At 34.5% G+C, this 23,255-nt stretch overlaps 1 protein-coding gene across 1 annotated transcript in view; it reads right to left on the minus strand.

Annotated features, from left to right (window-relative positions):
- Window positions 1-23,255, minus strand: part of LOC102975405 (platelet glycoprotein 4-like) — a 57,826-nt gene that overhangs the window by 13,305 nt on the left and 21,266 nt on the right. The window contains 6 exon segments of the mRNA XM_028489452.1: window positions 1,723-1,813; window positions 3,283-3,329; window positions 3,709-3,845; window positions 4,553-4,652; window positions 8,985-9,145; window positions 21,402-21,531. Coding sequence (XP_028345253.1) covers window positions 1,723-1,813; window positions 3,283-3,329; window positions 3,709-3,845; window positions 4,553-4,652; window positions 8,985-9,145; window positions 21,402-21,531 — 666 coding nt within the window.

The following is a 23,255-nucleotide window of genomic DNA, read 5'->3' on the forward strand; positions in this document are numbered from 1 at the left end:
ATAGTTTGCCACTTTTTGATGATGGAAAACAGGTTTTTCAAACTCCTAACATACCATCCAGTAAGATGTCAAGGCAAGCTGTTGCTTCTTTTTTAAACAGAATAAGCTATTAATCATGTTCAGTCTTGCCGTGGTCAGTTAAATTAACCTTATCATAATCTTAAACTCATGTGAAATTCTTACTCCAATTAGGAGCATATAGTAACTCTCCTCAAAACCTCTCTGTAATATTGAAATGGAAGAAATGCTCACTTTCCTCAGTATACAAACACTATGTGATATCCCCTAAAATGAGCATTTAGAAGTGTTTGTTTTCCTCCATTAGACTTTTCTATTAAAAAATGTGACTATGGACTCTGTAGAAGAAAAAGGATTACATGAGTGAATATTTAACTGTTTTATGCAAATTTTAGGTAGGAACTCAGTGTGAGGTAATGGTTAATTAATAAAAAGATTTCATCTCTTTTAATTTTGATTACTTTATTCTTTGTCATGAAATCACTGATGTAAAACTCATTTTAACTTTGAGGAGAAAAGGCTTTTTCCTTGATATTTATTGGGATTCTTCCTATTTTAGACATATGAATTAGGTGTCTCCAGATAAACAGTCAGGAGCTAGGGAAAAGTAGGAAATCATGGCTATATGAACGTATCTCATTCTACTGCTACTTCACAGGAGTGAAGTATCAAGTTTAACTCTTTATCAAGTTTAATATGTCAATGTTAGAGCAGGAAATAGTAATTCCATTTTCATATTGATAAAGTTTTAAAAAGCTGAGTTATCAATATATAAAATTATTTCAAGAAAATTTTGAAGGGGAAAGTCATGAAAGCATTGGCATGGATTCATTTAGCTTCCACCTTAATAGACATATTTAGTCATGTCCCTGGAAGGAACAATTTTTATATTTCATGCTCAGTAAAGAAATAAAACAACAGTAAGATATATTATTTATTGGGATTCTTCCTATTTTAGACATATGAATTAGGTGTCTCCAGATAAACAGTCAGGAGCTAGGGAAAAGTAGGAAATCATGGCTATATGAACGTATCTCATTCTACTGCTACTTCACAGGAGTGAAGTATCAAGTTTAACTTTTTATCAAGTTTAATATGTCAATGTTAGAGAAGGAAATAGTAATTCCATTTTCATATTGATAAAGTTTTAAAAAGCTGAGTTATCAATATACAAAATTATTTCAAGAAAATTTTGAAGGGGAAAGTCATGAAAGCATTGGCATGGATTCATTTAGCTTCCATCTTAATAGACATATTTAGTCATGTCCCTGGAATGAACAATTTTTATATTTCATGCTCAGTAAAGAAATAAAACAACAGTAAGGTATATTTTCCTACCTGTTGGATGCTAAGTTGACATATTGACTTTCTTCCTTTTCATTTGCAGTTATGTAATTGTATGAGTGCACAATAACGCTGGTTATGCAGCAGAGATGGAAATAGTCCCTTTAGATTTCTTTACGTAAGAGACCCTGTGCATAAAGGTCAACCCTCAAGTGGGGCTGACACTCAGCACCTATGCACTAGTAGGACCAGTCGTCACAACTAAAGGGTTAACGCCTGGCAGAACGGGAGTTTCTAAGACTGAGATACAGGCAGGTCTGTTCCATAGGTTGATGCCTGTGCCTTACCAGTTGTTAAATAAGTTTTTTGCCTGCCTTAGAGTATCCTAGTGACACACACATACTTTGTGTGAATACTTACTTTATGCCTTTAAATGTGTCAATTATGGCAATATTGCTTATGTAGTCTTTTCCATTGAAAACTTTATAAACTCCATCTGAAGTATTGTGGTCTGAAAAGATATGTACAAGAAAAAATTACTTCTAGAACAAGCCATATTTTCCAAGTTATAAAATATGTAATTGATTCACTTTTGCATTTCTCAAACGCTGGTTGTTCATAATTATTTTATGTGATTTGAAATATATATGCAATAAAGTTTTAAAATTATTGGTCTTTCACATTTTAAAAAGACAGAATGTAAAAGGTGCCTAGAAATAGCTGTAGATGCTGAGACAAAGGTAGAAAACAAATATCAGAATCTGACATGATTGAACTCCAGCACTCTTTGTCGTAATTAAGCCAGAAAGGCCATTGTGATCACTACTCCTATTATATTGAGGTGAGGGGATAGTGAACAAAACGTATGAGAACAATGACAGATTTCTAGAAGTTTTCTCAATGTTATGATCTCTAATAAGTGGTTACTAAATATTAGGTACATAGAATTAAAAACAGAATTAGCCAAGGAAAGAAGAGTATTTGAGTTAAATAATAGTAACTGAATTCATTATTCCTCAAGGCTTTCTATACTTATATTTAATTGATATATAATCTTGCAATCCTAAAAACCATCTAAAATAGAATAACAGCAATGAATTAGAAAATATAACAAATATCTCATATAGTGACAAGTGAAATCATATTCAATTTTTCAGTTCAATAGTCATCTTGTTCTATTCGTGACTCAAAATGTTAAGCTATAGCTAAATACATCACCAAGTTCACATTTTAAAAAATCTCCTAACTGCCATTTCATGACATTTGTAGATTACTAGGAGTTCATATCAACTAATTTTATGAACATATGACATTGCTGAGTTATCATTCTCGTGTAAATTTTGGGTAACTTTTAAGTTTACATTAAAACAAATTTGTAAGAAGTCTAGAGAAGGAGAAATGATATGATAAATACATTTAACACAAAAATGTGGCATTAAGCTTTTTTTAACTTTTTTTGGTACGCAGGCCTCTCACTGTTGTGGCCTCTCCTGTTGCGGAGCACAGGCTCCGGACGCACAGGCTCAGCGGCCATGGCTCACGGGCCCAGCCGCTCTGCCGCATGTGGGATCTTCCCGGACCGGGGCACGAACCCGTGTCCCCTGTATCGGCAGGCGGACTTTCAACCATTGCACCACCAGGGAAGCCCTAGGGCATTAAGCTTGATTATTTATAGATAGGAAATCAAAGCCAAAACTATTCAAAGCCTTACCAGCTTACAGTCTAATTATAGACAATTTATGTATTTGTCAAAGAATGGAAACTTGATTAAATGTCAGCTTCTTCATTTTAATTGTTAAATTCAGATATGTAAATTTTTCCAACTAGTATAGCTGAATTCATGTGAGATAGAGACTTTTAAGTAATTAGAATATATATTCCCAGATCAGAAATACACACTAAATAATAAAATTATGAATTGCCAATGCCACCATATTTATCCAGTTAAAGTGTAACAATATCGACATTCATATTTGGTACTCACAGGATAGAACACACCAACTGTAGTAGTAATAGGGTGTGGAATCGATATGGAATCCAAGAAAAAAAAATGTCATGAAGGGACTAGGGGTAGGACAGGAATAAAACACAGACCTACTAGAGCATGGACTTGAGGATATGGGGAGGGGGAAGGGTAAGCTGTGACGAAGTGAGAGAGTGGCAGGGACATATATACACTACCAAAAGTAGGCTGGATAGCTAGTGGGAAGCAGCCGCCTGGCACAGAGAGATCAGCTAGGTGGTTTGTGACCACCCAGAGGGGTGGGATAGGGAGGCTGGAGGGAGACGCAAGAGGGAAGCGATATGGGAACGTATGTATATGTATAACTGATTCACTGTGTTGTAAAGCAGAAACTTAACACACCACTGTTAAGTAATTATACTCCAATAAAGATGTTAAAAAAAAAAAAAAAGAATGGATCCTTATAGCCCCACAATAGTTCTTTCAAAGTTCTCTTTTGGAACATAGAAGAGCTCGATCTTTTGATAAGTAAATTGAGTACTCCTTGAATAAATACATTTGGATAGAGATGGAGTGCAGTCTCCAAAAAAGAAATGACGGTTTAAGACACCAATTGCAGTATCAGATTTTTTTTTTCTTTTTTTTTTTTTTGTGGTACGCGGGCCTCTCACTGCTGTGGCCTCTCCCGTTGCGGAGCACAGGCTCCGGACGCGCAGACTCAGCGGCCATGGCTCACGGGCCCAGCTGCTCCGCGGCATGTGGGATCTTCCCGGACCGGGGCATGAACCCGCGTCCCCTGCATCGGCAGGCGGACTCCCAACCACTGTGCCACCAGGGAAGGCCGCAGTATCAGATTTGTAACAAATAAATGGAAAATACTAGAATTAAGCTTAATAAAAGAATTGTCAACTATATCTTTAAAATGACTGCCAAATCTTGCCAGAACTAAAAGTGTATTGTTTTTGTTCCTTCATCTCTGAATGATTACATTTCTCTGGAGACTTTCAAAGTTAAATCCTACTTTTTAAAATGATACACTTTAAGTGGTCTTCTAATTCAGTTGATTATTACATGATTTTGTCATCTTCCCAAAGGGCCATAATTCAAAATAATGCCATAAGAACACATTTTCATAAAAATGACAAAATAAATAATATCGAATTATAGTTCTAATCATGAGATTAATTGCAGTGGATTCTAGAGATTTCAAAACAAATAATTTTGCTGTTTGTCTATTCACTGCTACAGCCGATTGAGAACAGTGAAAGTGTCCTTCTCGGTTCCAACTGATAGTGAGGGTTCAAAGATGGTACCATTGGGCTGGAGAAAAGAGACTGTGTGGGTCTTGGAGTCCCAGGTTATATTTTCCTTGGCTAGATAACAAACTCTGAAAAACAAAAGTAAATAAAATTCAAAATAATTGTTGCAAGTGAACGTTAAGTGTCCAATGCCGTTCATTCATGCAACAAATAATTTTTGAGTGCAAAGACTATGTCAGAAATTAGGCTAAACAAGTAGGTTAAAATGATCAATAGGCCAATGCTGAGCCTCTAGCAAAGTTGAGAAGAGGAATCTTAGATATGCGTGGCAGAGGGGAAGGAATACATGTTATTATAGTGGGTTACACAGATTCTGTGGGAAAACACAGAACAGGAACAAACCCAGGCTTGGGATGGTTGTGGTGGGGGTAATGGACAAGATAGGAGACTGGGATTGACACGTATACGTTATTGATACTATGTATAAAACAGACAACTGATAGGAACTTACTGTATAGCACAAGGAACTCTACCTAATGCACTGTGGTAACCTAAATGGGAGGGAAGTCCAAAAGGGAGCGTATCTGTATGTGTATGACTGATTCATTTTGTTGTGCAGTAGAAGCTAACACAGCATTGTAAAGCAACCATACTCCAATAAAAAATTTTTTAAAAAAGATACAATTCCACATTAGTGGTCTGAATGACAAAGAGAAGTTTAGTTAGGTAAAATAGCATAGAAAATAGCATGTATTAGGTAAGAAGTAGGAACCAGGTGTAATTTTAGAAATGCAGATGTTTCAATATAGTTGGCTTAGGGAATAAAGAGAGTGGTGGAAATAAAACGACTGTAATAGGCAACATCTGGAACATAAAAGGGTTGCATCCATGCTTAAATGTTTAGCTTTTATCCTGAGAGTTAGGAGGAGACAGCAGAGAGGTTTAAACAGGGGAACAGTAAAAGCACGTTTCTGTATATTAGAAAGACTTTTCGAAGTGCACAGCCTTTCCAGTACTGGCTTTTCCATAATTTCCAGTATTTTAATGAGAATTAAAGATAGCTAATGGAATACAATTTCCACTTTGGAGATCAGTTCCCCTCCATCCCTGCCCCATATACTGTATACTCATTAGTTCTAAGCTCCTGGAAAGTACCAACTACTTTTTAGGAATGAGGTGAAGGGTGATTATTATGGAAAAAAATCTTCTGCAAGTACAAGATATTTACTGAGATGAAATAGGGTATATATTATTCATTGCTCTATCATATATTTGAATGTCTGCTTTGTGAGGCTACAATAGATATCTGTTGTTATCTAACTAAGGTAAAGACTGAAAAAACATGAAACTGAAGTGTAAAAACCAAAACAAACCAAAGAAAACATGACCTGATTTCAATCAGGCATAATAAAAAAGTAAATTCCTATAGGATAGGTATTATGCGTGTTTTGTATCCCCAAGCAGTGTCTGGTATATGGCAAGTACTTGGTAAATATTTTTTAATAAATGAATAAATAAATTGTTCATATTCTTTAAAAAGAGAATTCACCAAAAGATAGAAATATCTTATTTCTAATATAATTTCATCAAAGCTTTATTATTTACTGTTCTTGGAGTACTGTAGACATGAGAAGAATATAAAAATCTGAAACAGCAGCCAGGACAGTCTGTTAGTAGTCAGTTACTCTTTTCTCTTAGCTAATTGTATTTTAAACTTAGATTACATATTATTAACATTTAAAATTAAAATACTTTAATTTTCAGGAAGATTTCTGTATATATAGTAGTTGAAATAATAGCAAAAATAATTGTGACCCAAATTCTAGTTTACTTGGTTGTACTTACAATACTATACCAGTAGATGGCACTCACTAAGGGAAAAATCCTTCAAACTGAGGCCTGTGCTTAGAATGTACTTTTAAAAGGAGAACATAATCACTCAATTTTTGGTTTAAAAATGAGAATATATACAGCTTTTAAAAAGTGTTGGTTAATAAGGTCAAAGGGAGGAATTAGCCTCAGATTTAGCCCAATATTGCTTTCTGTGTACTCCTGTCAAAGCAAAGTAACTTAAATCATTACTATTATTATTTTTTATGTTGGATCTGAGAATATTCTGAAGGAGGTACCAGGTCTTCACAGAAATGGTATAGGTTGGAATATATATCGTTAAGATCTCAATGCAGGCAATTTTATGCTTTGACCCATGTCACATCTTGTCAATCAAAGTTTCATCAAGCTCACTTTAGCAGCCAAAAGCCAAATAAGCCTGTGGTTCTGTTTGAGGAGAGACATCCTCCTCCACTTCGAACTTCAACTGAGTTCAGGGTGTAACTGATGGAGAGGCAGGATCACCTCAACACGTGGAAGACTCTCAAACTATTAACTTTTTCTGAAAAGTAAACGGTCATTTTCCCATTATTTAAGGCATCCAAGCAGACACGAAGGACTCTGTTTTGTTGACATCATGAGACAAGATGACTCATAGTTGATCATAATTTCCTTTAACATTGTTATGTAAATAGGAGTTTATTGTTTATGTACTTTAGCTGCAAATCCAAATTCTCTAACCCTCACTTCATTGCTTCTCCAAGTAAATCAATTATATCTAACCCACCCTGCTTTCTTCCCAGATAGAGATAGGTTAAAGTCTCTAAGAATAAAATTTATATAACCTATCAAGCAATACTAGGACAGGATTCAATATTAGGTTTATGTTTTCCCATACTCCAATTAATATCCTTAAAAGTAAAAACATAACGCCTCCAAACAAACAAAAAATTAAACAAAAACTGTGATAAGTTCTCAAATTCTAGAAACTATTCTCTTTTCTTACATGTGGTCAGTTCACAGAGTTGTGATTTTTAAACAGTTATGCTTAGATTCTTATTAGGTCATATGTGAATTCTAGATTTTCATAGGTACACATCGTAGCTACAACATTTTTTGAACAAGGTATTCATATAGGCTTTTGATAGTGACGTAGAACTATAAGACCCTGAAAAAATAAAATATTTTTGAAGGTAAGATTTTTTCCTGTAACAATGAAAACCGAGTCTTCTTTGACAGAGTTGTGAATAGTCGCAGACCTGTGCCTGGAGACAAGGAGATGTGGGGATAATTACTAGGACAGAATAGGCACCAAGGTGCTCTGCAGCTTATATATCACGTGCTGCGGCAGCAGGCATCACCCTCCCAGCTACTGTTATTTCATTATATTTGAGTGTGAGTTGTCAATCTAGAAACATATTAATGCATGGAGAGGAAAGAAATTCTATAATTCTAGAATATCTGAAACAGATAAGAAAGTTAAACTATGAATTAGAAGAAACCATTATAAATATGAAATTTTGTGATAATGCTTGATCATAGTGTATAACTAGTTGTAATTATTCTTGAGGAAAAAATCACACATTTTTATAACAAATGATATAGCAGGACTTAACTCTGTTCCCATATGGGCACCATAAATGTATTCCTAATCCTTGGTTAGGTTTAGTGTTTTTATCACCTCAGTCTTTCCTTTCCTTACTTTGATAGTTAGAAAAACACATAGTCTAAAATTTAGATAGAAGAAAATGTACTCAACAATCTAAGAGCTATCAGTCCTAAGTTTGTATGAATATGGTAAATCACTTCAAATCCCCTGGTATCAGTTTTTTAAATTTACAATTGAAAAGTTCTGGCTAATTATTTCCCCCTAGTTCTTATAGTTTAAGAATGAGTTCGAAAGTCTATTAAACTGTTAAGGCATGTAAGATAAAGGTATAGCTTATTTAGTCTCAGTACTGAAGAAAATATAAGAATGAAACTGTTGAATAAATACAAATACCCTTAAGACCTGGAAAATAGTTTGAATAGAAGTCCTTAGCAGGTATTGTACTTAGGTAGAATCAGTTTAATGCTGTGGTTCTCAGAATTGAGTGTGTATTGAAATCCCCCAGAGTATTTGTAAAACTCATTGCTGAGCTCCAAACCAAGAGCCTCTGATTCGTTTGGTCTAAGGTGGGGCCTAAGAATTTGCATTTGTACTGAGTTCCCAGGAGATGCTGATGTTGCTGGTTGAGGAGCCACCCTTGGAGAGCCACTCATATAACCTACACTTTCAATTTTGGGATTTCAAAGTGCTCTGGTTTTAAAACTGTGATAGATTTTTTTCTGTTTAGCATGCATATTTTAGACTTGTTGAGAATACATGCCACAAGTGTAAAACTCCTGTAACTGCCTAAATGTAGGGCAGTTAATTGATGCTGATAAATTCATAATAAAATATATATTTCTTATCATAATTAAATCCTTAGATTAGGGTTTCATATAGGCAGAAACAAAAATTTCAGTGTATATTAATGGCAAGAAAATAACAAGTATATTTCAGTACAATGGCAGTTGTCAAGTGGAAGCTTTTTCAGAAATACATACGGTCAAGGAAAGAGTGCCACTCATTATGGGGACTCGTTCACCGGTACGTGTAAGGACCTCTTCGCTTAACTTTAATTTTGCTGCTGTTAACAGCCATTCCCTCTGGATTCTGCACATTGAAGATTCAGAACTGTCTGTAAACTTCTGTGCCTGTTTTAACCCAATTTTTAAAAGCAATTGTACCTTCATCAAGGACAGCGTCCTATGAAAAAGAAAACAAGTTTGGATTATTTCTTTGTAGTAGGTATGGGCACTCGTTGGAGTTTAAAACCTTTAATTATTCAATAAAAGGACTAAGCTCAAGTATCTTGCTCATGAGAACCTTTGTAACCTGCCATATGTTTGCAACAGAAATGTTTTCAACAAATTACGATAGCAATCTCTTTTAGTTAATCTTTTACAAAGAGAATCGGTGTGTAATATTGCAGACATGTCTGTTGATCTGTAAGGCCAACCATTGGCAAGCTTTAGAGTGACCTTATGTGAGAGTTCACAGCACAATTTACTAAGGAAATTTTATTAAACCTTTTCCAAAAAGTTCTTATCAGGTTGAACATTAACTTCTCTTCTGCCCTCAGTGAGTTGGACTGAGAAGGCAAACCAGAAAAACAGAAAAATCTAGTGGTATTGGAAGCTTTTTCTCTTTTTTCAAAAGTTGGATACTTCAGGGGGAAGTCACTTATCATTTGTTAAGTTAAGAAAAACACAAATTTGACTTCTCTCCTTCAAAATACTGCTCAATGTGGCTTCCCTAACTCTCAATATATTTACAACAACCTGTTAGGACATGTTTCCAAAAATTACAACAGTCTAATTCAGTACAATTAGGTTACTACTTTTTAGATAAAAGGATGAAGGAAGTTTTCCTTTTATTCTTTTGTGAAATCCATTAAAATAATTGATGTCCCTTGTAGTAATGATAGACAAACAGAAAAAAATACCAATGACAGAATCAGAAAACCCTACATTAGAAATCTGTCCTGTGCTTCAGGAGCTGGGACTGAGTAGAAAGTCACCAAACCCCTTGGGTCAATTTCAGTATGTGTAAAACGAGAGAGTTATCGTAGATGCTCTCCTGGATTCCTTCCAAGGCTTTCACTCTCTGGGCAGGAAGCCTCTGAAGCTCTAGTAGCTAACGCAGACAAAGGTGACTTCGTAGCAGGCAGTGTTTCCAAGTAAGTACCTTGGGAGGGATGCCCAGGTGTAAAGTTCCAACTTACCTTAGTGCCAGAGGAAGAGGGAGGAAAGTATTTCACACAAAATGAGCCTAACAAGACCCATTAATACAGGGACAATCTGACTTCTTTGTTTCTGTCACCTGCAAGCATCAATTCATAGAATGATGGCTCAGGAAAGGACATTGAACGTTAGCACATTTTCTAGGAGAGCGTGCTGAGGCTCTGAGAAACCAGGTGTCTGGCCCGAGGGTAACCGAGGCAAATACCTAGAAGTAGAATCATGACGAGGATCCTAGTCTCTGATCCTGAAGGCTGGTCCTCTTTTACACCATGTTTTTACTAATTTTTTTGTTTCTGTCATCTCTGCACTTAGTTGGTAGAACTCAGATTGAGTTAGTTGTCTTCAGGATACTTTACCTATTGCTTAATGTAGAAAATAAGGGAATTCCTTAGAGAAGAACAGGGCATCAGGTATAATGCCATTATGAAATCCTGTGTTGTTGCAGTCCTTTTACACTGGGTACATTGGAGCTACTAAAGCAATGTGAGACCGTCTTACTTTTTACAAGCAATTGTCCTTGGAAATCTTTTTATTTGCTCCTAAAGAGTCTTATTTCCATACCAAGCCCGAAATTAAGACAGAATTGCACATAGGTAAAGTATTATTGCTATTCCTCTAAATGTAAAGATGTTTACCCTAAATGATCAGAGTGTTATAGCTGACATCTATATGGAAGCTGAAAGCTATGTTAATTTACCCATTTCAAGAGACTTTATGAAGGGAAAATACACATGAGCATACACACATACACATGGTTACTCTCACACTATAGAATCTTAAGGACTAATACAATATTAAGTGTTTATCATGTACCTCTGAAGGTACATATTTTATTTCAGTTTTTAATGAGAGGAACACAATATATGCTTATAGAATTGAAAAGGCACTGTGATAGAATGTACTTGGCAGGACAGAAAACTCCCTAACTATCATGCTTGTGCATTTAATATCAAAAGGCATCGTAAGTGTATCATGCTTTTTCTTCCAAATGCCATGAATCATTTTGCCTGTTTGTTCATCTGGAGACAGATATATATATATATATATTTTTTTAAACGGAAAGTTAAAACACAAAGAGTTGAAATCAGTGCATGAATTATCAGCTGTTAGAGTTAGGGTCATCTAACTCCATCCATATTTTTTACAGGTAGAAGTGGGTCCTAGAGAAACAGATGTCTGATTCAGTGTTGTATGACAATGTAGTAGTAGGTAATGGAGAATCAGGCCTTTTACTCCAATCTTGTGTAGTTTCCATAATACCATGATTTGTTCAGAGACAAAGAGAAAAATATTGAAGCAGTCAGAACAGAAATAAATTTCTTCTGATCGTAACACTACCGTATGTATTAGAAAATTGTATTGGCTTACTTGAGTACTAAGACTAATTTTTTCTTCAGTTCCTTTAGTTTTAAAAGAGGAAAAGTTTTTATGTCCTTTGTGAATTTAAGAGGACTTGATTTTAAATTGACCTTGGGCTATCTGGTCTATTTTGCACATCTTTCACTAAATTTGAAGTACAAAGGTGATAAATATGTGTACAGAAAAAGTAATATAATTTAAGATCCTCTCACTTGGCTGAGAAGTACATCAGTATGTGTCCCTGACTTTAAATGTTCAGATTATCCAGCCCTAGTAATAACTGGATCCCAGCCTGATGACTCTTACATGGCATGGTCTGCAGCTGCATTGAAAGCCATTTACCTTGAAACTTCTCTTTGCTACATTAATTTGAAAGCAGATGTTTGGGAGAATAGTATCTTCTATCTAGTCACATGGTCACTTCATTATTGCTGTTACAGGAAAACAGTACTTATCAACATGATGGTCAACTTTAGTGTAACTATTAAATTGTCCTTAATATCTTCCTATGCGTGAAGTGTATAGAATACATATGTAAAAATATATATAGTCCCCTTTCTCAAGGCTCTTATAGAGTTCCAAGAAACAGAATCATACACAGCAGATTTTAATCTTTGAGTAGATTTCCTTTTCCTAGTCCCAGCCTGACCAAATACATTGGCTTCTTTACTCAAAGCCTAGAGTGAAGTGGTTAGCAATGAAACTAGATGCTATGAGTTTGATCCCCAATTTGGTTACATGCTAACCATTTAAACTTGGGCAGTTTATTTAATTTCTTTGTACCTCAGGTTCCTTATCTGTACAATGGGTATAATAAAAATATTAATATTAGGTTGAACTATATGAAATTAGTATTTTTGAAAGTCAAAATAAGCAGAATATGGAGTAATTAAATATTTATCCTCATAGGTTGTTATAAGAATTAATAAATGTGAGCACTGAGAATAGTATTAGCATATAATAAGCATTCAATAAACATTGGCTACTATTATTATACAAATTCTATCCACCCTTTCTAGGGAGAACTCTCATCTCATTTACTTCCCAGATTGCTTTCACTACTTTGTTCTTAACATTACTGTCTAAACCAGTCCTGTGGAAATAACTCATGTAAAATCTTATGACACTTCTTTTTCTGCTATTTAATCATTTTAATATTTACTCCCCATCTAGTGAAATCAAAACTTCCTTAAAAAAGTAGAAACATACTGAAAACAGTATTCATCCTCTCCTCTCACTACTAAAATTTGTTCTGATTTGGACCAATTACAAGCAGTTTTCTCACGTTCAAAAAATTTTCTCATGTGTGAATTATGTATATGTATGTCTCTGCATGTTGAGAGAAAGAAATCTTTAATTCCCTTCTTTGTCCTTTTTCTGAAGTCCTTTGGTAGTTCCTACTTTCCACATTCGTGATAGCTCATGCCATTGACTTTTAGTCTATCTAGCAAGATTGCATAAATCTGCTGGTCCCATACAAATCTAGTAGGAATCATAGTCTAAAATACTGGTAAAGAAATTTTCACATACAATGCATAAAAAGCACGAAGTCCCTAAAAAAACATTCCTTGGAAATAAAGAATAAAGGAGTACATATATATATATATATGAAGTAAAATATATGGACCATTTTAGGCTATTCCAACTGCCGGTGTCAAGGTGCCATCTTTTAGAACGAGAGGGCATCATAGAGTTCCAACTCTATACTTTAAAAATTAGATAACAACATGAGATGATTTTCTGATCTTTTAAAATTAAGCAATTTAATTCTTCTTTTTTTAATGGCACTTTTATACAGGTAATAACTTTCTCAGTTTGGTATTAGTCCATAAAATGAAGCAAGTCATCTGCAATGATTTCAGTGGTAAACAAAATCTGATCAGTACTAAAACTTGTATACATTTGTAAAAATAACAGCAGTAACCTAAGTGCTCCTGAGGCAGGGGTAAGACACTTTGCTCTCTGGGATTACACATAACTCAGAGATGTGTGCCAATTTCTCGGTCCTTTGTCTCTACATTCAAATTCTCTAGAAAGCAAATCTACTATTTAGTTTTATCTGTAATCGCTATAGTAAAGATTAAATCTCTCTGAGCTCTGATCTTTGATATATACACTGATGTTCATATCAAATCGCTTATAAAATGTCTGTTTTTTATTCTTCTAAGGTATACATTTCTATCAATAACAACTGGACATCTTGCAGTTTGTCCTTTTTACTCCTGTCTCTCCCGTTTAGTCCCTCTATCCCACTGCATCCTATCACCCATCAGTTCTATGTGCTCCACCACACTAGACCAGAGTGCCTTTTGTTATGTGCAGACTGTGCAAAGATCTTTCTAAAGGGAGTCTTAAATTCTCGTTGAAAGTGGTCATGCACTACATAGCGCTTCCTGTTTTTGGTCTCCTCACTTTCCAGTACATTCTATTTTAGAATTATAGAGTACAAAACTGTGTAGATCATCTAGTCTCTCCCTTCAGATTGCCTAGGTTTGGAAACTAGCTCGTCCTCCTTTTGGCTAGATGAGTTGGCAAGTTGATTTAGGGTCTTGTGACTGTAAAATGGGTAAAATAATAGTACCTTCTCATAGATACTTATGAAGATTAAATGAATTTGTATATATGAAGCTCTTAGTAACACTAAATAACACTAAATTAATTATTTAGTATATAGTATAGTATATTAGTATATAGTATATTTGATATCAATCTCTAAATGTAGATGTTGTTATATCTAACCCCTACCAGAAAACATACACCAACTACTATTGTCTATCACATCATTAATTAAAGTCTTCTGCGTAATGTTCAAAACTTCCTAAATCTTACCACGTGTTGTCTTTCTAATCATCACTCTTGTTAATCCTGTATTTCTGGCACATTTCCTACATTGTTCCTTCCCTCATCACATTTAGTTGCATTTCCACAACTTTATCCATCGTATTAACCAGTTCTTTGACACCTTTACTGCAGTCTGCTTTGGACGCTCAAAGTTTTATACTTCAAAATGCAACTCAAGTCTCTCCTTCTTCCTGAACTTATTGAGTACTCTGAGAAAGTTCTCTTTCTAAATAACATTTATTTTTCCATATTCTATACTTTAGAATTCAATTATAGAGTTTCACAGGTCTCTATATTTTTTTTACAATTTGCTTTTCCCCAGTTAAACCTTATATTTCTTGAGCTAAATATTTATTTTATTCTCTCTTAGCCTCTATACAAAAGCAAATTTCTGATGTCTGAAAACTCTTATTTCTTCAGGATTAGCCATTGTGAATTTAGAGATAAGTATTGAACAATTAAAATAGACGCTAACACCTCTCCTGCACCTCTCCTGCCATCTAACAGAATCTATATGTATAATATTGTTTAATAATAATAAAAAGTACAGTTGTTCACTATTCAGCTTTTGATCATCAATTATGTATCAGAAAAAAATAGTCTTAATGTAAAATGCTATGCACTGGAAGATTGTTGTGACTTTTCTATTCTGAAAACTTTTCCATAATGTAAGTTATAGTCTGTTTGTTAGAACTGACCCTGTTCTCTTTACACAGAGAATTCAGAAGGGAAGCACAGTTTATAGAATAAGAAGGGTGTTGAGCAATGACAATTCTCTGTCACACCATTAGATAACTGTCACCTCACCATCACCTGTATGTCTCTGTTGAACTGTATAAAAAATGGTATCAAGAAATCTGGCAATTCCAAGGAAGGAGATGGCATTCAACTTATAATATTTTTTTCAATTAAATGTATGCAGTTGAAGATAAGCAATCTGTTAGTAACAGAAAAGATAGAAATTACTATATTATTACTAAGCTAATATAGCAGCAAGTATAGAAAGTGTACCTTAAAATGTCCTATTTTTCTGTCTTTTATACTGAGACAACAGCTGTAATGGTACAATGAGACAATTTATTTAAACTGTAAAACATAAGCATTTTAGCTAAGCAACAAAAACAAAGCATTGGAAAATAATAGCTTCTTGCCCTAAGAAACTTGATTTGAAATTAAATCTACATATTTATTTGTCAAACATGGATGAGACAGATAATGGTCTTGGCAGGAACAGAAATTGCAGTATTAGTTGGTAGTCTAGCCCATTTTATGAATCAGTTCTTGTTCTCCAATGTGCACTGTGCTTACTAACATCTAGACCATTGACATCTGAACCAGGCTGAGAGCTGAGGCCAGCACCCAGATATGTTGTATTTGGCCAGCATTCAGTTTAAAAAATGAACACACATGCCTTTAGGCAGGGCACACACTTTGAAATGCCAATAGTCCCTCTCTTCACTTTATCTTATTCTTGGCATCTTCAAAATTTTTAAAAAATTTTGTCTTCAAACCCTTGAAGCCACTTGAAATTTGAGTTTTCCATCCCTGGTTTAGGACTTCAGCAGATCTGCTACTCCTTATTCTAGTTTTCTGTCTCTTTATCAGTTAAAGTTGGTGAGTGTGAAGCTGAATTAGGAAGAACTAAGATGGAGATAAATTTTGCTTTGTTGTGCAAAGTCTATATACCAAGTCACTTTATTTTTAGTCAAAACTATAGTCAACTTATTATGTATATACTGGGGTATGTCCCATATATCATTTCTGAAAATATTTTTAAGAGTCAAGTATAAAACTTCATCAGTAAGAAATATCAATATTTAGAAGACAATCATATATTATTACACATATTTTAAAAAGCAGTTTAGCAAACAAAAAATTATTTTTACCAGTTTTACCAAATATTCCTGTATCAATATTAAACACAATTATGTTTAAGTTATATATAAGAAATATCATTTTACTTTTCTGAATATTAACCAGAGTGCAACTACTTTTGTAAATATACTCTCACAAAATACAATTACTTATTTCTTATTCAAAAGCATATCAATATACAGTTTGGATGTAATTAAAAGCAATTAATAATAAGCAGTTAAGGAATACAAAAAATAACTAGATTAAAATATAATATCAAAAAGTCATCATGGGAGGAGGAGAGTACAAATGCAGATTTTTAAAAATGCATTTGAAATTGAGATCAACAACTTAAAACAAGCATGCATGTATATATAGACAGCTATACAAAAACCACATGGTAACCACAAATCAATAGTCTATAATATATATACACACAAAAAAGAAAACGGAATAAATCATAACACTAAAGATAGCCATCAAATTACAAGAGAAGAGAACAAAAGAGGAAGGGAAGAAAAAAGACCTACAAAAACGAATACAAAAATATTAATAAAATGGCAATAAGAGCACAAATATCAATACTTACATGAAATGTAAATGGACTAAATGCTCCAACCAAAAGACAGAATGGCTGAATGGATACAAAAACAGACCCATATATATGCTGTGAACAAGAGACCCACTTCAGATCTAAAGACACAGACTGAAAGTGAGGGGTGGAAAAAGGTATTCCATGCAAATGGAATTCAAAAGAAAGCCAGAGTAGCAATACTTATGTAAGACAAAATAGATTTTAAAATAAAGACAGTTATAAGAGACAGAGAAAGACACTCCATAACAATCAAGGGATCAAACCAAGAAGAAGATATAATACTTGTAAATATATATGCACCCAAAATAGGAGCACCTAAACATATAAGGCACATAATAATGGACATAAAAGGAGAAACTGACAATAACACAATAATAGTAGAGGATATTTAACACCCCTCTTACATCATATAGATCATCCACATATAAAATCAGTAAGGAAACACTGGCCTTAAGTGACACATTAGGCCAATGGCCTTAATTGATATATATGGAACATTCCACTTGAAAGCAGCAGAATACACATTCATTCCAAGTGCACCTGGAACATTCTCCAGGACAGATCACATGCTAGGCCACAAAAGAAGCCTTGGTAAATTTAAGAAAATTGAAATTATATTAAGCACCTTTTCTGACCACAGTGCAATGAGACTTGAAATAAACTGCAAGAAAAAAACTGCAACAAAACAAAACAAAACACGTGGAGGCTAAACAATATGTTATTAAACAACCAATGGATCACTAAAGAAATCAAAGAGGAAATCAAAAATTACCTAGAGAGAAATGAAAATGAAACATTATGATCCAAAACCAGTGTTTTGCAGCAAAGGCAGTTCTAAGAGAGAAGTTTTCTGTGATACAAGTTTACCTCAGGAAACAAGAAAAATCTCAGTTAAACAATCTTAACTTACACCTAAAGGAACTAGAGAAAGAAGAACAAAAAGAAACCTGCAGTTAGTAGAAGGAAAGAAATCATAAACATCAGAGCGAAATAGGGCTTCCCTGGTGGCGCAGTGGTTGAGAGTCCGCCTGCCGATGCAGGGAACACGGGTTCGTGCCCTGGTCCAGGAAGATCCCACATACCCCAGAGTGGCTAGACCCGTGAGCCATGGCCGCTGAGCCTGTACGTCCGGAACCTGTGCTCTGCAATGGGAGAGGCCACAACAGTGAGAGGCCCACGTACCACATAAAAAAAAAGAAATAGCCCAAATCGGTAAAATCAGAAATGAAAAAGGAGAAGTTATAACTGACACCACAGATGTACAAAAGATCATAAGAGACTACTATGAACAACTGTGTGCCAATAAAATGGACAACCTAGACTAAGAAATGGACAAGTTCTAAGATACAGTCTCCCAAGACTGAACCAGGAAGAAATAGAAAATATGAACAGACCAATTACGAGTAATGAAATTCAATCAATAATTTAAAAACTCCGAATAAATAAAAGTACAGGATCAGATGGCTTTACAGGTGAATTCTACTAAATATTTAGAGAATAATTGACACCTATCCTTCTGAAACTATTCCAAAAAATTGCAGAGGAAGGAATACTTTCAAACTCATTCTGTGAGGCCAGTGTTACCCTGATACCAAAACCAGACATAGTACAGAAAAAGAAAACTAAAAGCCAATATCACTGATGAACATAGATGCAAAAATCCTTAACAATATGTTAGCAAACCAAATCCAACAATATCTTAAAAGGATCATACATCATGATCAAGTGGGATTAATTCCAGGGATGGAAGGATTTTTCAGTATCTGCAAATCAAACAGTGTGATACACCACATTAATAAAATGAAGAATAAAAACCATATGATCATCTTAATAGATGCAGAAAAAGCTTTTGATAAAATTCAACATCCATTTATGATAAAAATTCTCCAGGAGGTGGGCACAGAGGTAACCTACCTCAACATAATGAAGGCCATGCGTAACAAACCACAGCTAACATCAAACTCAATGGTGAGAAGCTGAAAGTATTTCCTCTAAGATAAGGAACAAGACAAGGATGTACACTCTTTCCACTTTTCTTCAACATAGTTTTGGAAGTCCTAGCCTCACCAATCAGAGAAGAAAAAGAAATAAAAGGAATCCAAATTGGAAAGGAAGAAGTAAAACTGTCACTGTTTGAAAATGACATATATTATACATAGAAAATCCTAAATATGCCACCAGAAAACTACTAGAGTTCATCAATGAATTCAGTAAACTTGCAGGATACAAAATTAATATAGACATCTGTTACATTTCTATACACTAACAATGAACTATCAGAAAGAGAAATTAAGGAAACAATCCCATTTACCATTGCATCAAAAAGAATGTAATACCTAGAAATAAACCTACCTAAGGAGGTAACAGACCTGTACTTGGAAAACTATATGACACTGATGAAAGAAATTAAAGACAACACAAACAGAGGCAAAGATATACTGTGTTCATGGATTGGATGAATTAATATTATTAAAATGACCATACCACCTAAGGCAAACTAGAGATTTGGTGCAATCCCTATCAAAATACCAATGGCATTTTCCACAAACTAGAACAAATAATTTAAAAGTCTCTATGGAAACACAAAAGGCACCAAATAACCAAAACAATCTTGAGAAAAAAAAAATAGAGCTAGAGGAATCAAGCTTCCTGACTTCAGAGAATTATACAAAGTTACAGTAATCAAAACAGTATTGTATTAGCACAAAAACAGACACATAGATCAATGGAGCAGAATAGGGAGCCCAGAAATAAACCCATACCTATGATCAATTAAACTTCAACAAAGGAGACAAGAACATACAATGGAGAAAAGGCATTCTCTTCAGCAAGTTGTGTTGCAAAAGCTGGACAACCTCATGAGAATCAATGAAACTAGAACACTCCCTCATACCATATACAAAAATACACTCAAAATGGATTAAAGACGTAAATTTAAAACTGGATATCATAAATCTCCTAGAGGAAAGCATAGGCAGAACACTCTGTGACATAAATCGCAGCAATATTTTTTTAGCTCTGTCTCAGAAAACAAAGGAAATAAAAGCAAAAATAAACAAATGGGACCTAATTAAAAAAAGCTTTTGCAGAGCAAAGGAAAGATTGACAACACGAAAAGACAACTTACTGAATGGAAGAAAATATTTGTAAATGCTCTGACCATGAATAAGAGGTTAATATCAAAAATATATAAACATCTCATACAACTCAACATAAAAAAAACCCCAAACCTAACAACCTATTTAAAAAATGGGCAGAAGAACTTAATAGACATTTTTTTTTTTTTTCGTTACGTGGACCTCTCACTGTTGTGGCCTCTGCCGTTGCGGAGCACAGGCTCCGGATGTGCAGGCTCAGCGGCCATGGCTCAAGGGCCCAGCCACTCCGTGGCATGTGGGATTTTCCCGGACCGGGGCACGAACCCGTGTCCCCTGCATTGGCAGGCGGACTCTCAACCACTGCACCACCAGGGAAGCCCTTAATAGACATTTTTAAAAGAGGAAATCAGATGGCCAATGGGCACATGACAAGATATACAACATTGTTAATCATCAGGAAAATACAAATCAAAACCACAATGAGATATCACTCACACCAGTCAGAATGGCTATCATTAAAAACATGACAAATAAGAAATGTTGGGGAGGATGTGGAGAAAAGGGAACCCTGATTCATTGTTGGTAGTTAGGTAAATTGGTTCAGCCACTGTGGAAAATAGTGTGGAGGTTTCTCAAAAAAACTGAAAATAGAACTACCATATGATTCAGAAATTCCACTCCTGGCTATATGTGTGAAAAAAACAAAAACACTAATTTGAAAAGATACGTGCACCCTAATATTCATAGCTGCATTATTTTCAGTTGCCAAGATACGGAAGCATCCTCAGTGTCCATCAACAGATGAATGGATAAAGAAGTGGTATATTTTCACAAAGGAATAACTACTCAGCCATGAGAATTTTTTTAGCTATTTGCAGCGACATAGATGGACTTGGAGGGCATTGTTTTAAGTGAAAGAAGACAGACGGAAAAGGCAAATATAATATCACTTATATGTGGAATCTAAAGTATACAACAAAGTAGTGAAAAAAAAAAGCAGGCTCATAGATTATAGACAACAAACTAGTGGTTACCATTGAGGAGAGGAGAGGAGGGAGGGACAATATAGGCATAGGGGATAAATGGTTATTATGAAATTACTTGAAATCATGTGTGTGAAACTTGAAAATTATAAAGCACAATAGAATTTAAAGAATCTTTCAATAAAAAATGGTATGTATGTGTACAAAAAAGCATATCAACATATTATTTGGACATAAAAACAATTATTTCTACTTACCTGCTTACCTACAATAGTTTTTTTTATCAGAACTTGGTTGACAAAGCGTTCATACAAATATACATAAAAATATGAGCATTTCTCTATCATGTAGACTTTCAGTGGTTCATAATAACCTTTGTGTAGAAGACACAAAGTTGCCAGTTACAATGAAATATAAAAGAGACACCCTAAGCAAAAAGGGCATAAAAATGCAATGAATCAAAATGACAAGAAATATCCTTGATAATACTTGTGACTTTTTAACTGTCTTCTCAATAAGCATGTCTCCAACTGGCATTAGAATACCCCCAAACACAACCAGGACTGCACCAATGACAGCACCAGCAATGAGCCCACAGTTTCGATCACAGCCCAGTTTTCTTGTTCAGGGAAACACTAAGGTTCAGCACCTGCTTCTTTCAAACTCCCAGGTCTGATGTACGTGGTTTCTAAGAGGTCTGGTTCTATCACTGGAAGGAGACCATAAAGCAGAAACTTAAATATCAGTATAAAAAGATCAAAGTACAAGGAAAACATGCAACTGAAACAGATCATTTTGCCAGTTATAAATATATATATATTTTTAACAAAACTTTCTAGGTCTTGTCCTTTCTTGATTTGAACTACCTACCAGTAGTAGAAGTAATAAATATTGTCACATAGAGCATTTCTTTAAAATTCTCCTCTTTTAAATTTTCTCCCTATGGATGATTAACACACTGAAATATTATTTAAGGAGAACATGCTTACTGTACTCTCACCCCCTGCCTACCTTCCCTCAGCCTGGGACACTTACCAGTATCTTCACCCTCTATCTGGCTTCTCCACCTAAACACAACCATCCGCATGCTACCTGGAGTTCTCTTGCAAACTGAATGTGGGTGGACTGATGTCTTTTCCATTTAAATGCTAAGCAGATGTTTTTCTTTACTATACGTTTTTCACAAATAGATACAGATTGTACAGGTAATGATCTGATGAGTCTCAGAAAGAATCAGTTCTTTTAATCATTTGTAAGCTATCTGTTAAAACAGAAAAGCATGAGAAAATTGGAAAATACATTGTCAGAAAATTAATAAGTAGACGTCTTTCTAATATGAAAAAAATTGTAATCACTATTTAAAGAAAATTCCATTTTCATGAATATTTAGTTCATGCCTGAATCCTTTCTTGCAAACAGTGTTGAAAACATTGGAATATTTTAAAGAGTACTTTATTTTCAATTTCATTGTTAATAATTACTTTTAGATAGTCTAAAGGTGAAAAGAATTTGAAGAAAATATTTAAGGTAGCGGATGCCTAGTTTCTATGATAGGCCTTGTTTTCTTACTAATCTCAAATATATATATTTTTTAACATATTCGAGTGCAGTATTGTTCATTTTGTCATGGGCAACTGATTAATGACAATTCTGTTAAAATCAACCAGATGGTGTCAGTATGTATTTCACCTAGTCAATCTTATCTTTGGTATCTTTATATGATATAAGCTTATTTCATAAAGATGCAAGAAAACTCTTTGTGGAATGAGTAGATCCTATTGTAACAAAGAATTTATTATTCTAATATTTGAAAATATACTCATTTGAGCTATTTTGGTTGCAACAGGATTTTTTTTAAATGGAGTTGACCTGATGTTGATAAGCGGATTGTGCTTTGTAGCTTTTAATCAAATATTCCCTACTTCAAAATGCCCCTGGCCAGGAAAAATAAAAATGCCAACAGAATGGAGGCTATAGACAAAAAAGAGGCACACATAATATTTTTGTCAACCTTGTAAATATAGTAATAAAAATTATATTTTGTTATGGTCTCAGATTTTCCCTCCATAGCTTTGTTGTGGTAGAAGTACCACTCTTATGAATTTATTAGTATTTCTTTCCACTTTAGGAACCACTTAGTTTTTCAGAATTATTACCTGCATAGCTAAGAAAATAAGGGAAATTAGATTTTCCCCAAAATGCAGAAAGATAAATGTTATAAAAAATTTTCATGGCAATTTATTAATATTTTACTCTTTTTATCTATTAGGATTTCCCTTTACCTGTTCCACTGTAAGTCAGGATAAACAGACTGATTCACACTGAGGTCCTGGTGGCTAAGAA

This window comes from Physeter macrocephalus, chromosome 5 (assembly GCF_002837175.3).
Source record: "Physeter macrocephalus isolate SW-GA chromosome 5, ASM283717v5, whole genome shotgun sequence".
NCBI lineage: Eukaryota > Metazoa > Chordata > Mammalia > Artiodactyla > Physeteridae > Physeter > Physeter macrocephalus.